The following is a 15,870-nucleotide window of genomic DNA, read 5'->3' as shown; positions in this document are numbered from 1 at the left end:
CAAGTTAGAAAGAGATGGATCGACAAAACAAACAAAATAAACAAAGATAAAGCCAGTAAAGAAGTCAGCAGCTACCCAATTCAGTTCGAAGAAGGGAGGGATTCCCCAAGAACCTCTTTGTATCAAGATGAGGAGGCTCCCCCCAATTCTCTTCCAGTACATCAACAAAAGCCAGCTCAATCTTATTGATGAGCGGATAATTTATACCCTTTTTGGCATTGTTTTTACATAGTTTTTAGTACGTTTTAGTTACTTTTTATTATATTTTTATTAGTTTTTATTCAAAAATCACATTTCTGGACTTTACTATGAGTTTGTATATTTTTCTGTGATTTCAGGTATTTTCTGACTGAAATTGAGGGACTTGAGCAAAAATCTGATTCAGAGGCTGAAAAAGGACTACAGATGCTATTGGATTCTGACCTCCCTGCACTCGAAATGAATTTTCTAGAACTACAGAAACTCAATTGATGCGATCTCAATTACGTTGGAAAGTAGACATCCTGGGCTTTCCAGCAATATATAATAGTCTATATTTTGCCCGAGATTTGATGGCCCAAACTGGCGTTCAAAGTCAGCCTAAAATATCTTAGCGTAAAACGCCCAAACTGGCACCAGAATTGGAGTTAAATGCCCAAACTGGCACCAAAGCTGGCGTTTATCTCCAGGAACAGCCTAAGCATGAAAAAGCATCAATGCTCAGCCCAAGCACAGACCAAGTGGGCCCCAGAAGTGGATTTCTGCACTATCTGCACTTAGTTACTCATTTTCTGTAACCCTAGGTTACTAGTCTAGTATATAAACTACTTTTAGAGATTTATTTTAGGTCTTTTGACCATTTTTTATCAGTTTTATGCTATCATAGAGCTTTTTGCCATATTTTACATTTGGAGAGGCTGGCCTCACGGCCCTGCCTAGACCTTTCACTTAGGTATTTTCTACGGTGGAGTTTCTACACCCCATAGATTAAGGTGTGGAGCTCTGCTGTTCTTCATGACTTAATGCAATTACTACTATTTTTCTATTCAATTCATGCCTACTTCTTCTCCAAGATATACTTTCGTACTTAATTCAGTTAAGTCAGAATGAAGGGGTGACCCGTGACAATCACCCAATCTTTGTTACTCGCTTAGCCAAGGTCGCGTGCCTGACAACCACAAAACGATCTACATGATGTTCAATGTAGTCATTGGACGACAGCTGGAGTATATTCTCTTGGGTTTCTAATCTAAGATTAGAACCTTTGTGGTATAGGCTAGAATTATTGGCAGCCATTCCTGGGATCCGGAAAGTCTAAACCTTGTCTGTGGTATTCCAAGTAGAATCCAGGATCCGGAAAGTCTAAACCTTGTCTGTGGCATTCCGAGTAGGATCTGGGAAGGGATGACTGTGACGAGCTTCAAACCTGCGAATGTGGGGCGCAAATGGCAATGTGCAAAAGGATAATGGTCCTATTCCGACGCTAGCGGGAACCGACAGATGATTAGCCGTACGGTGACAGTGCATATGGATTTGTTTTCATCCCAGAGAATCATACAGCTTACCATGGAAGAAGGTAACGCATGGTTGGAAGAAGGCAATAGGAAAGCAGAAGTTTAGAAGCAACAAAGCATCTCTAGACACTTATCTGAAATTCCCACCAATGAATTACATAAGTATCTCTATCCTATTTTATATTTTATTTATATTTTAATTATCAAAACTTCATAACCATTTTAATCCACCTGACTGAGATTTACAAGGATGACCGTAGCTTGCTTCAAGCCGACAATCTCCGTGGGATTGACCCTTACTCACGTAAGGTTTATTACTTGGACGACCTAGTGCACTTGCTGGTTAGTTGTGCGAAGTTGTGAAAAAGAGTTGAGATTACAATTGTGCATACCAAGTTGTTGGCGCCATTGAAATCACAATTTTGTGCACCAAGTTTTTGGCGCCGTTGCCGGGGATTGCTCGAGTTTGGACAACTGACGGTTCATCTTGTTGCTCAGATTAGGTAATTTTATTTTATTTTTAAGCTTTTTATTTTAGAAAAAGCCATGTCTAATCTTTTTAGACTGAAGCTTTAGATTAACATTGCATGATTCCTGGAATTCTTATTAAAAATTTTGAATTTCTTTATTTTCTTTTCCAACATAATTTTCGAAAAATCAAAAAATATTTCATAAAATCATAAAAAACCAAAACTTTTGTGTTTCTTGTTCGAGTCTAGTGTCAAATTTTAAGTTTGGTGTCAATTGCATTTTTCTTATTTTCGAAAATTTATGCATGGTGTTCTTTATTGATCTTCAAGTTGTTCTTGATGATTCTCTTTGTTTGATCTTTAAATTTTCTTGTTTGGTGTCTTTTCTTATTTTTCATATGCATTCTTGAATTATTAGTGTCTAAAGAATAAAAAATTTTAAGTTTGGTGTCTTGCATGTTTTCTTTTCTTAAAAATATTCAAAAATATGTTCTTGATGTTCATCATGATCTTCAAAGTGTTCTTGGTGTTCATCTTGACATTCAAAGTGTTCTTGCATGTATTATTAGTTTTGATCTTAATTTCTTGTGTTTTGCATCATTTTTATGTTTTTCTCTCTCCTCATAAAAATTCAAAAATAAAAAATATATCTTTCCCTTATTCTTCTCATAAATTTCAAAAATTTGAATTGATTTAGTCATAAAATTTTAAAATTTATTTGTTTCTTATTAGTCAAGTCAAAATTTTCAATTTAAAAATCCTATCTTTTCAAAACTTTTTCAAAAATCAAATCTTTTTCAATTTCCTTCTTAATGTTTTCGAAAATTTTAAAATTTGATTTTCAAAATCTTTTTCTTATTTTTATTTCATATTTTCGAAATTAATGCTAACATTTAATATTTTGATTAAAAAATTTTCAAGTTGTTGTTTGCCTATTAAAAAATGATCAATCTTTAAATTCTAAAATGATATCTTTTTGTTTCTTATTAGTTAAGTAATCAACTTTAATTTCAAAAATCAAATCTTTTTATTTTCCTTTTCAAATCTTTTTCAAAATAAATTTCAATCATAAATTTCATATGAACAGGAGCAAGGATAAGAACATTCTTGTTGAAGCTGATCTGGAACCTGAAAGGACTCTAAAGAGGAAACTAAGAGAAGCTAAAGCACAACACTCTGGAGAGGACCTGACAGAATTTTTCGAAAAAGAAGAAGAGATGGCCGAACCCAATAAAAATAGTGGAGATGCAAGGAAGATGCTTGGTGACTTTATTGCACCCTCTTCTGACTTCTATGGAAGGAGTATTGATGTGTGAACTTTTGTTGATATAGAATTTCTCAATTGAATTCTCGTTGTAAGTATAGTTCTCGACCAACAAAGAGTCCTCACATACAAAAATTTAGGTTGTCACATGTACAAACCCCAATTAAGAATTAATCGGAGTATTTGGACTCCGGGTCGTCTCCCTAGGATACAATGAAGTGCTCAATTATTGGCTATAAAGGGGTAAGAGGGGTTTTTGGTTCATAAGAGGGCAAGAAAAGTAAATTAAGCAAATAAGTAAAGAAGACAAGATTAACAACTATTGGCTAAGACTTAGGTAATTGAGATCACCATCCTTGTCAAGAAACCAATTATTGATAATCATGAGAGGCCAACCTATTAAGTCTACTTCCCAAAAGCTTTAAGTACGTAGTATCTACTCCTAAGCTTGATGTACGTCAAATAGGTTTGATCACATCAACCCTTAAGTCCCAACCTACCTACTAATTAACTTAGTAGTGGGTTAGCGTCAATGGGTGTCAAATTGATCACCAAGGGTTCTCAAATCACCAAATCCATTATACCCAATAACTCAAGTTTACCCAATTCCCTTAGTTTAGACCAAGAGTCAACAAAACTACTCAAAAACTAAAGAGAACAAACACATAGAGTGCAGTAAAAGTAAACATCATAAATTGTAAGAATAATAAAATCTACCAACTACAAATTGCAAGGAAAGGTAAATTCACAACTCAATTCATCAATAAAAAGATACATCAATATCAAATTGCATTAAATGTAAACCAAATCCAACATGAGTTCATCATCACAAAGAGAGAAAAATGAGAAATTAACATGACAAATAAGAGAATCAATACGTAGAAATGAGAAATTATAAAAGAAACAAGATAAGATCAAGTAATTAAACATGGATCTAAGATAATCTAACCTAATTCTAGAGAGAAGAGGGAGCTTCTCTCTCTGGAAAACTAACTAAAGGCTCATGTTGGCTAAATTAATTGCTCCCCCTTTGCTTGGACTTTAATTCTGCATGAAATACACTCAGAAACAAGTTGGAATTGGGTCTGGACAGCTCAGAAATCGCCCCCAGCGTTTTGCCTTTAAGTGGGCCACGTGAGAGTATCGGCGCGTGCGCATCATGTGCGCGTGTGCATCGATTGGTAAATTCTTCATCCACGCGGACGCAGCATGTACACGTGCGTATCTCTATGTACGCGTGCGCATCGTGTACGCGTGCACATCATGTGGGCGCCTTGTACGCGTGCGCGTCCATTGGTGCATTCCCAATCTTTGTTTCTTCATGCATTCTCCACTTTGCATGCTTTCCTCCTCATTTCTTCCATCCAATACTTGCCTTATGAACCTGAAATCACTTCAACAAACACATCAAGGCATCGAATGGAATTAAAGTGAATCAAAATCACCAATTTAAGGGCCTAAAAAGCATGATTTTACACTTAAGCACAATTCAAGGGAGAATTACAAAACCATGCTATTTCATTGAATAAATGTGGAAAAAGGTGGTAAAATCCCCTAAAATAAGCACAAGATAAATCACAAAATCAAATTTATCAAATCTTATAAATCCCAAAATGATCTAAAACATAAAGTACAAAATAACTAAAGTAGCAGAAAATAGAAATAGATGTCTGAAAGTTCACCATATGAATGTAAACACCGGTCACGAACGGTGACCTCCCCATACTTTAGAATCAAGCATCGTCCTCAATGCTACCGCAGAAGCTCAGGATGGGGGTGAACAATTGCGCCGGGCTGTGGCTCAGGCTTAGGCTGTGATGGAACATCAGCCATCTCGATCATGCTGGTAACTAGTGTAGGAAAGGGCAGTAGGCCACGGATATGCGCGCACCACATACTCTGCCTGATCAGCCGGGGGAAGTTTACCTCCTTCCCCTCTGTCACACACCCAATCAGAACTAGCATATCCATTGGAATCTCTGAGAGGTGAGTAGTGGGGAAGACATAATGGGCAAAGATATACTGCCAAGTCCTAGCCTCCCTCGACAGATAGGTGAAACATATCCCGTTGGGCTTCTTATTCCTAGAATCCATCACCCAGGGGGCGTCAGCTGTGGCAATCACGCGCTTAAGCGACTCATAGTCAAATGTCATGCAGTGGATAGCTACCTCTGCCTGCTTATAGATGCAGGTGTCATCAGGACGATGGTGGCAAAGCAGTGCATCCCCAATAGCAGCCTCAGTGATCATAATCTCTCTATCCCGCAGCTGAACTGATTCAAGAGTGGCTCAGAAGAAGTTGCAATAAAATTCTCTCACCCATGAAGTGTTTACCCTCCCCAAATCTCTATCAACAAAGTCCAATCCTAACTCCAGAATACGGGTGATAATGGCACACCTTACATCATTGGGAATGAGTAGTTTCTTCTCAATGTTTAGATTCTTCTTCTGGAAGTCAGAGAAATGAAGCTCATAATAGAGGTTTGGGAATTTGATTGGGTCAGTGGCTGGCAGCAGCTAATTTTTCTTGTCCTCTTCATTCATGGGATTCTTAGCATAGTTTGCATAAGGTGAAGGGGTAGAGGTTTTAGAGCACTTTCTCTTTTTGGAAGTAGTGGCTATAGCCTTTCCTTTGTCTGACATCCTGAAAAACAGAGATGATACAATATAAGCAGATAGCCAAGCAGATATAAAGCACTCAAAGTGAAGCATATTCATGATGTGAATAAAGAAGAGGGATTTCTTGGAATGCAAGCAATAGAATTCAGAATTCAAATCAGACTTCAAACCAAGATTTCAAACCACATTTGCACATTACTTGTTCATCAGGCCTAAGAAACACCATATCTAAAGGAATGATCAGAAGAGTTAAGTTGAAAACCAAAAGAAAAATTAGTTGGTTAAATAGATTAAAGTTAGAAATCAGTTTAAAAATCAGTGATATGGTGGTTACCGGCTCAATTCAAAAGGGAATGTACAAAGTAGGAATGTAAGCACATTCACAATCATGAAATACATCAAGTCATTGATGATGAAATATAATATTGCTAGAAAGCAATTAATGAGAAAACAAGTCATCAGTCAATGCAAAGATCACTAGAGTCATATGAATTTGTGTCGTTAAAGTCAATGCAATCATTAAAGAATGAATCAATCAAGAAGCATTCAACACCAAATTCAATGATGCATAAAAGTTACAAGTTGAGAAAAGAGTGGAAAACCTTATGGTCTATGTGGCTTAATGCAAATTATGTATGAATAAAGTGAATCAAATCAGCCACTTAGATAAAAAGAAAAACTTTCAACTTGTGTGTTTATGCAAAAGAGGCATGAAATCTTAAAAGTGTTACAAGTGATGGCCAATCTGAAAATTCATTCAAACAATTCAATGCCTACAAGAAAATCACCATGAATAACAAGCAAAAAATATAATAAGCATGACCAAAACATGTAAACATGCTCTTGAGGAGTTTCCAAAACCAATTAGGCAACAAAAGTCTTTTGACGAAGAAATAATCAAATAGAAGTTTGTTACACCCATCAAAATAATGTCATTTCATGAAACATGGTTAGAAAAAATGCGGCAGCATTTCAGCAGCAAATTGGCCATTTTCCAAATTCAAACAGTCAAATCAATTTCATATGAATTCATTAAGAATCAAAAGCACAAAATTATGTATGAGTTCATATGAATGGAACAATTAAGCCAATAATTCAGCAGCAGACATCAGAAAACAAATGAAGCCAAACTAACATGCAACGAACAGGCAGCAGCATCAACAATTCGAATGAGCACAGAGCAATTCAGTGAAACAGAGCAATTTCACACAGCAGTAACAATTCAAACAAGCCTAAGTCCACTACTCAAGCCAAATTCGCTAACCACCTAATTACACTAAACTAACTAAACTAATCTAACTAAAGTAAATTAACAAAAATTCACTAACTAACTAGAGTAAAGAAATGGAATAGAACAGGGGAGAATGGTGTGGACCTGGAATGCAGAGGCAGGGAGTGAGAGAAATTGGGAAAGGAAAAGGGGCAAAGCAGCGAGGTGGAGCTGCTTTCCCAGAGCGGTGGCGGTGCAGCGGGGCTCATGGCGATGAGTGGTGGCTGGTCGCAGAGGCGCTGTGAGAGAGAGCAGAGAGGAGGGGATCGAGTGATAGAGAGAGGGAGAGCGAGGAAGAAGGGTGGCGTGAAGGAAACGGTGGCGACGATGGTCGCGGGACGATCGCCGGAGGGTCGCCGGTTATGGAGAGGATGGTGGTGGTTATAGGTGAAAAGGAGAGGGAGAGACGTTAGAGCAGGGGAGAAGAGGGACTGCACGAATGCGCTAGGGCTTCGCGTCCCCGGGGTAAGTAAAAATTTGAATCCACGCGTGTGCGCACCATGCGCAGCCGCATGGGTGAGAGAATAGGGAAGTGGCGCGGAGGCGCCATATACGCTCGCGCGTAGATGGGAAAATTGGGAATCGGCGCGGACGCGTACGGTATGCGTCAGCGTAGGAGTGCTGGGTCAGAGGCACAAAAGAGGCACAGAGTTGGCACAACTCTCGGGTCCTTTGGCCTGGGTGATGCTAAAACGCATCGAGACGCGCGTGCATTGTGCGCGTTTGCGTGGATGGTTTGAACTTATAGAATGGGCGCGGAGGCGCCATGTGTGCCAACGCATGGGTGAAGAAGCGCGAAGGGACGCGGACGCGTACAGCGTGCGTCCACGTGGGTTGAGGCACAGAGTTGGCCCAAAAGTGGCACAACTCTCTGGTCCTTGGCTCAGAAAGCTAAAATGCGCAGCCCACGCGCGCGCGCATTATGCGCTTGCACGTGGCTTGGCTTTTTTTTTTCATGAGCATCGAAAAGAGCTCAATCTCCTAACCTTCTCTAAGACTAAAAAACTAGCCAAGGTGTAAATTTAAACACATTTTGAAAAATTGGGGATTTTTCAAACAATTTGAGGAAACTTGCAATCCAAGCAAAAACTCAAATTCAAAGAAGCATCCCTAATTAAAGCATAGATTGTATAAACACCTTAGCAAACAAAGCAAAATGTACTAAGAAGTTAAGAATTTATATGCAATGGAACTCAATTCATTCATTCATTATATCTACAAGAGAATGGAAAGAGTTTACCATGGTGGGGTGTCTCCCACCAAGCACTTTTGGTTTAAGTCCTTAAGTTGGACATTTGGGAGGCTTCTTGTCAAGGTGGCTTATGCTTGTATCCATCCTTGAACCTCCAAAAGTGCGTGTCCTTCAATCGGTTGTCAGAAGTTCCAACCATCTTCACCAAGTTTTGGTGAGGTTCTTTCCAAGATGTTAGCTCCCGAAATTGACTTCTGTAGTGTGATCCGGGGTCCCATATCTTGTCCTCGCACCCATCTTCTATTTGATCATCTTGATTCCGTCCGGGTGACAAGAGAGATGAATTCTCATGAAAGCACCAAATTATCCTCCTAGACCCATTTAATTGAGCATTACACCAATCCATGCTCTTCAATTTCGAGCTTTCAACTATAATAAGAGTTTAGATTTAGAACGCCAACCACTAAACATCCTCCTCCTTCGCTTAATTGCACAAAATGCCCTAAGTTGGCCATCCGTTTCAAGCAAACCATACTCAAGTGGGATAATAAAGCTGAGAGTTAGAAGTTTTACCCACTCAAGCGAGTGATTGGATGACGAACTAGGTGTAGGAGTTCCCAAAGATCTTGATAAAGCATGCTCTACTCCCGTCCATCCTCTTCTTGAGGCTTCCACCACTTGGCAAGGTTTTTCAAGTTTCTCCTCTTGCCAAGCTTCCTCAAGTTCACATGCTTCTTCACCAATTTCTTCTATCTCTTCCCCATCACTCTCATCATAGATAGGAGGTCTATTGAAGTCTACCACATCATCAAGTCTAAGAATTCTGGGGAAGGACTCTTCAAACTCGAAAGGATCACTACAAGAAAAATACCCATTCAGCCACACTTTTTTTAAGCTACATTTGAAAAGCGTAGCCTATTCATAGAATAGGCTACGCTTTTCTCTGTGTTGCCTTTTTATAAGAGAAAATGATTCACAAATGCGGCATCATTTAAAAAGCGTAGCCTTAGGTATTATAGAAATTACTTATAAAGCGTAGCCTTATGTTGATATCTATAAATACAATTTTCATACCAAAGGAAACGCTTTTAAAGAGTAGCATATTTGTTATGTTTTGGGTAGGCTTTAAAAGCAGTGCCTAATGTAAAAATGCCAAATACACATGTATAGGACACTTAGTGAATTTTTTTTGTTTCTTTTTATTTCTTTTCATCATCGAAGCCCTGCACTTTATCTTCGTCATTCTTTCTTTCCTACCAGAGCACCAAATAATAAAACCCTAGCCGCTTCTTCAATCTCCCCGTCATTGTGCCCTCCTTCATTGTGCGCCACTGTCACCGTCTCACCCGTCTACTCATTGTTCTTAGTCGTGCTCTGCCGCCGTTCATCCATCTCGCAGCTCTTCCTTGTAACGTTGTGAAAACCCTAGCCTCCACCGCGCCGCCATCAATCTCACCGTCGCCGCTCGTCGCGCTCAAGATCGCCACTAGGTTCGTCGTTCTCGAGGTCCCTCGATCCCTCGTTCGCCAATGTTTGCTTTCCTGTCTTGTTTTGCAGTTCTTCGGCGTCGTCCTTCGTCGTGTTTGTCGCCAGCTCGCCGTCTTCGAAGGTCCATGCTCTGTTCATGGCTCACTGTAATAGTGTAATGACATTGTTCAGTTTTTTGCTCTGTTCCTAAGGGTTATTGATCTTTGAATTATTCTTGAATGATTTATGTTTTCAATTTTTCATTCATTGATTAATTGATTGTTGATTAGCTCTTACTGCTGTTTGTGATTATTAATTGTAAATATGCTACTGTGCTGCTGTTCTTTGTGCTTTTGTGACTTAATTGTGATTATATTGTGCTGTTTGTGATTATTTCATCCTATATTATTGTTAGATATCCAAATCAGTTAGATATATCTATGTTAATGAGTTACAAAATATAAATCTGATTAACTTGTTTCTAAATTATTATTAACAAGTATAGACTTTTCTGACCTGTCCTTCTCTTGTGGTTTTTCTGCTGATATATAATTCAGATTCAGATTTTATCTCAGTTGAAGTAGTAACCAAACAAGAAATTATCCTTATTATCCATATTCTATTTAGTTGCAGGTAGTTCCTTCATTCTTGTTAATGCTTTATTTTCCCCTTTCTGCAATCAAGAAGTGCTCTCATTAAGCGATTCGTGTGTAGGTTCGGATATATATCAGGAGACTCTTGCCAAGGCACTTGCAAAGCATTTTGGTCCATGGCTACTAATTGTGGATTCCCTTTCATTACCTGGTGTACGTTTTCTCAGATATTCTTTTGCTACTTCTTATTATCTGTTTGTATTGTTGAGATGATTTCTTCCTAAATTGCTGTTAATATAAACAGAATAATAATAGTTTTTGTTATGTGATTGATATTTCAGGGAACTCCATCAAAGGAAGTTGATTCTGCTAAAGAAAGTTCAAAGCCTGAACGACCATCTGTGTTGGCCATGAGAAGTACACATGCTGCTTCTTTAAAACATAGTAAAGCAGCTTCTAGTGTTGATGCTGAAATTGTGGGTGGATCCACAATAAGTTCTCAGGCTATGCTGAAGCAGGAGGTTTCTACTGCTTCATCAAAAGGCACTACTATTAAAACAGGTGTGCTGTTTTGTTGTTAAAAATTGAGCAACTATCTCCAAATTTACTTCCTATTGTACATATTGCATAGCACCTAAAGGTTAACATGAGGCTTAAATAATTTGCAGGTGATCGAGTAAAATTTGTTGGTAACTTCCCTTCTGCTGTCTCATCAATACAAAATCATCCTTCAAGGTACTTTGTCTGATGGAAGAATTATTCTGAATACAATTCAGTCAATCTGCATTTGATCTGAACTTGTGGAGAATAGAGATCTTTTTTATCGTTTTTGTTGAGGAGGCTATAACCATTGAAAATCATTCAAAAGAAGATTAAAGGAAGAATATTGAATTTCTGATTGACAGCAATTTGTTTTAAGTGGCATGAGTGTACTTTTCTCTTTTATGAATATTATTGCTTCTGAATTTGAAATCACTTTGAAGTGGTATCTCTCAGTTCAATTGCAGCTTTGATATATATGCAGACTTTTATTGTGATCTTTGTGAATATTCCTACCTGCTGATATATATGCAGACTTTTATTCTATTTCTTCTGAACTTCCATCTTTGGTTAATAAGGCTAATTTCTTGTTATTAACTTATATTTTTCTGGGCTTGATCAGAACTGTACCTTTAGTTTATGGCTTGTTCATTATTTCAGATACGGCACTTATTTAATTGATCTGCATTGATTTATTTAATTACTTTATAGAGATAACCAATGTGCATTGACACTTTTGCTTTAGTTTTTCTACCTTATTCCTAATTTTTCTATATGCATATCTTCCCACCAGACTTCAATTGATGCTGCAAACTATGACAGGGTGATGTTACTGGGTGGAAGAGCGCCAGAGTATCTTGCTCATGATCCTCTTGTGGCACTGGTGATCAAGCTTTTCAGTTCTGGAAAAGCACTTGCTTCTATTTGCCTCGGACAGTTGATTCTGGCGGCTGCAGGTGTAGCTAAAGATCACAAGTTTACCGCTTTTCCTCCTGTTAAACCAGCACTGGTTGCCTCTGGTGCTCATTGGGTTGAACCAGACACTAGCAACAGTGGTGGATGGTAATCTCATTACTGTCGCCACTTATGAAGGGCACTCTGAATTTATTCAGCACTTTGTAAAGGCACTAGCAGGCAACATAAGTGGCTCCAACAAAAAAATCCTCTTTCTTTGTGGGGAATACGAGATTTAAGGTCTCTCAGTTCTAACATGAGGCTTCATCGGGAGGTGGTGGTGGAAGACAGGGTTCATTGTTTGAGGAAAGATTGTTGATGTTGGAAGGTGGTTCATATTGGTGGAATTCTTGAGGTAGTGTATGTAGAATTTGTGGTTCTTGGAAGTATTGGCATTGGGATGGTGGTTGTTCTAGATGTGGTTCATATGGTGGTTGGTATGGTGTGTATGAGTTATGATCATATGGAGGTGAATGGTAGTGTGAGGCTTGTGAGTATGGTGTAGGGCTATATTGAGGAGTGGGATCATATGCATATGATGATTATGGTTGACAACCACAATGAGGGTCATCACACACATTGGATTGATACACATTAGGATCGGGATTATACCCATAAGAGTTCGGAGGAGGTTGTTGCCATGAAGGTTGTTCATAAGCTTGAGGTTCCTCCTATCCTTGATTTCCAAATCCTTGATGTATATCCTCATTGGAGCTTCCATTTCCTACAACATAGTTTGAACTACATTCATAGCCAAAAGGATGAGATTCATAGTGAAAGAGAAAATAAAAACAAATATTAATAAGAAACAAAGAAAATAAAATCCTAAACTAGCAAAACTAGCAAACAAACCAAAATTCAAGCTATTCACAATATATACAATAGCCAATAACATAGCACTATTGTGTCCCAGCAACGGCGCCATTTTGATGTGTGTACTTTTGTTGATATAGAATTTCTCAATTGAATTCTCGTTGCAAGTATAGTTCTAGACCAACAAAGAGTCCTCACATACAAAAATTTAGGTTGTCACATGTACAAACCCCAAATAAAAATTAACCGGAGTATTTGGACTCCGGGTTGTCTCCCTAGGATACAATGAAATGCTCAGTTATTAGCTATAAAGGGGTAAGGGGGGTTTTTGGTTCATAAGAGGGCAAGAAAAGTAAATTAAGCAAATAAGTAAAGAAAACAAGATAAACAACTCTTGGCTAAGACTTACGTAATTGAGATCACCATCCTTGTCAATAAACCAATTATTGATAATCATGAGACTTTTATTCATTGATCCTTTTATTGTTATTTCAGGGATTATTTGTGTTCTTAGGATAAGTGCTCTGTAAGGGGGCGACTCTTTAAGATAAGCTTTCAGCCAACACTCCCGAACCAGTTGGTTCAAGGTGCTGGGTGTTAAGACACCCCTAAGGACTTACTCCCTCAAGTCTCTTTCCCCCATACATACACACCACAGGCATATAGTTTATTTATTTTCTTTTCTTGAGACCTTGGTGTCCAGCGCCTCTTTGGGTTACTAAATGCTCTGTAGTGAAGGTTACTCTTGATAGTGGACTTTCAGCTGATAATCCCGAGTTAGTTAACCCAAGTTATCAAGTGATAAGGCACCCCTAAGAGCTTATTCATCCAAGTAGATCCCTCATACAGGAGCACCACAGACACATGCCTCAAGATTAAAACCATTGGTGCCTAGCCTTATTGCTTACTCTTTTTCTTTTATTTTTCAACCATTATTGTTCTTTCCCTTTTTCTTATTAGGATCTTCTTATTTAGCTGGGGTGTGTCTCAAGCATAGTATTCATGACAGATAGTTGTCCTCCCACCTTGTGGTTGAACCAACTTAGCTAACTTATAACTCTACCATAAACTCATGAACTTACTCCATAGTATGAACTCCTCTCTGGTCTTTTGAAACACTCGTTCTCTTTTTTATTTGATTCAAAGGGACAAGCATACAAGTAAGTAAAGAGATGATGCAGTGACATAGAGACTAGCAAACATAGACCTATTCAAAAAAAAAACTTTAAAAGACAGAATTAAAAAGGTTCAAACTATTATGGAAGCATGTTCTATTTAATACAAGATCTTCGTTATTCAAAGCATAGAAAAAGATGGACCAAAGAAGGAACTCCACCACCTTTTATTCATGTGGTTGCCCATGCTCTCCTCCTTGCTTGTCCTCCTTGTGTCCCTCTTGAGTGCTCGTACTCCCATTTCCTTTGCTTTTTCCAATCAACTTCTTCCAGAAACCACCATCTTCCATCTTTTTCTTGAGTGTTTCCTTCTGCTGTTTCACCTTCCTTTCTTCTTGTTCTACAAAATCTTTTTGGACCTCATCATATGTAGGGATGGCATAGTGTAGATGATGTATATTACTAGACATGTAGTTCAACTTGGCCTGAGTGTTTATGTTGAACTCCTCCCTATGTAGTTGCCGTCCTTCATTAAGTACAGTGAACTCATTGAATGCTTTCATCTGAGCTATTTGCCGCTGATTGAGTTCTTGCAAGTGCTTATCTTAACGTTCTTGCCTCTCAGTAACTTGGTGGATGGCTTGAGTGAGCTGGGAGTATTTTTCCTGTTGCTGCTCCATTTGTTGTTTCTGCCATTCTTCTTGTCGGCTCATCCAGTTGGACTGAAGGTTTAGTATTTGCTCTTGTCCTTCTATCTGTCTCATCCCTAAATCTTCAATGGCTCTTAGAAGGTGGTTCATATTCAAGTCGGATGGGTCATGATGCTCTTCTTGTTGATATTCTTCCTGATGATGCTCCTCTTGGTGAGCTCCTTCTTTCGCTTTTAGCTTCCCTATTTGTGGCCTTCTTTGTTGCTGAGCAGGTGTAGTATAGACTAGACGCTGGATAGTCATTAGCTTTCCAGGGTTCACCCAGTCTGGATTGCTATCCTCAAAAACCACCTTGGCCTTTGTGCACAATCTGAGAATGGTGCTGGGGTACCAAAGCCTGGCACCTGAATCAGCCTTCTCAGCTGACTCTTGAATCCCCTCAGCTCTGAGTTCATGCACATTGATTTCTCCACCCTGTACTAGGCAATGTACCATAGTCGGTAGATTAATATTGACCTCTGAATTATTTGCAGCTAGGAGGATGGACCTCCTTATGAGTTCAAACCACCCTTTGGCTTTCGGGATAAGGTCTCCCCTCTTGATGAACTGGGGTCTTCCATCTGCATACCTCTCCCAATCAGCTGCTATGACACAGATGTCAGTCACGATTTCTGTGAGCTCATCATTGTCAGGGCTCTTACTTATCCTTGCATGATAACTGGGCTCATCAAAATGTGGTGATTTCAAGTGAAGAGTTCTTGTTATAGCATTTGGGCTGAAGTCTACCTCCTTTCCTCTTACATAGCTTTTGAAGGTTGGGGCCCTAGTTTTGTCTTCTCTAACCACATTTGCGTAGAACTCTTTGATGAGGTTTGCATTGATCTTCCCCTCTGGATTAGTGAGCCTTTGCCACCCTCTTTGTTCAATTTTCTCCTGAATCTGTGGGCACTCGTCTTTATTGATTTGGAAGGTTAACTCGGGCAGTATCTTTTTGAGCTTTATCTGCTCAAATTCTCGTTCATGGAAGGTAGTTTTGAATCTCTTCTCATCGAAAGGAATGTTCTCCGTTGGTTCTTTCCTCTTTTGCCTCTTGGAACTTGATGATGCCATGAATTTGAGTTGCTGTTTGAGGGGATTAGAAGGTAAAGATAGATGAGGAATTTGGTTGGTTAAGACGAGGTGTGATGAAGGGGTTTTGGATGTCGAAAGTGTGAAGTTGGCAATGGTGTAGAGACTTTTGGTTGTTTAGGGTTGAATGCAATGAAGGGAGTGAAAGGGAATCCAAAATGGAGAGGTGTGAAGAGTGGGAATTTGAGTGTGAGGGGTACGTATGCACTAGGACTCACTTATGTATGGAGATTGTGAGTGAATGGAGGGTGTGGATTGATAGAATGGTTGCTTGATGGACGGTTGGGGTTGTGCGTGGAGAA

General features: G+C 38.9%; 1 protein-coding gene and 1 long non-coding RNA gene across 2 annotated transcripts in view; one reads left to right on the top strand and one right to left on the bottom strand.

Moving 5' to 3' along the window:
* On the top strand, nt 10,764–12,001 carry LOC107607411 (protein DJ-1 homolog D-like). The gene is made up of 3 exons (XM_021106015.1): nt 10,764–10,929; nt 11,037–11,103; nt 11,731–12,001. The coding sequence occupies exons 1-3, from the start codon at nt 10,779–10,781 to the stop codon at nt 11,972–11,974; spliced, it is 462 nt and encodes a 153-aa protein (XP_020961674.1). The 5' UTR covers nt 10,764–10,778; the 3' UTR covers nt 11,975–12,001.
* Nucleotides 11,203–15,870, bottom strand: part of LOC110264275 — a 65,456-nt gene continuing 60,788 nt past the window's right edge. The window contains exon 3 of the long non-coding RNA XR_002350136.1: nt 11,203–11,611. This is a non-coding gene — a long non-coding RNA (uncharacterized LOC110264275). The remainder of the gene's footprint in view (nt 11,612–15,870) is intronic.

This window comes from Arachis ipaensis, chromosome B07 (assembly GCF_000816755.2).
Source record: "Arachis ipaensis cultivar K30076 chromosome B07, Araip1.1, whole genome shotgun sequence".
Taxonomy (NCBI): domain Eukaryota; kingdom Viridiplantae; phylum Streptophyta; class Magnoliopsida; order Fabales; family Fabaceae; genus Arachis; species Arachis ipaensis.
This window is presented reverse-complemented; position numbering and strand designations above follow the sequence as displayed.

What these genes read in the sequence shown, in the direction of transcription:
- LOC107607411 (XM_021106015.1), top strand. Translation starts at nt 10,779, where the DNA reads ATGAGAAGTACACATGCTGCTTCTTTAAAACATAGTAAAGCAGCTTCT. An exon ending in AGGCACTACTATTAAAACAG is followed by an intron (nt 10,930 to 11,036) that starts GTGTGCTGTTTT and finishes AATAATTTGCAG; the next exon opens with GTGATCGAGTAAAATTTGTT. An exon ending in ATACAAAATCATCCTTCAAG is followed by an intron (nt 11,104 to 11,730) that starts GTACTTTGTCTG and finishes AAACTATGACAG; the next exon opens with GGTGATGTTACTGGGTGGAA.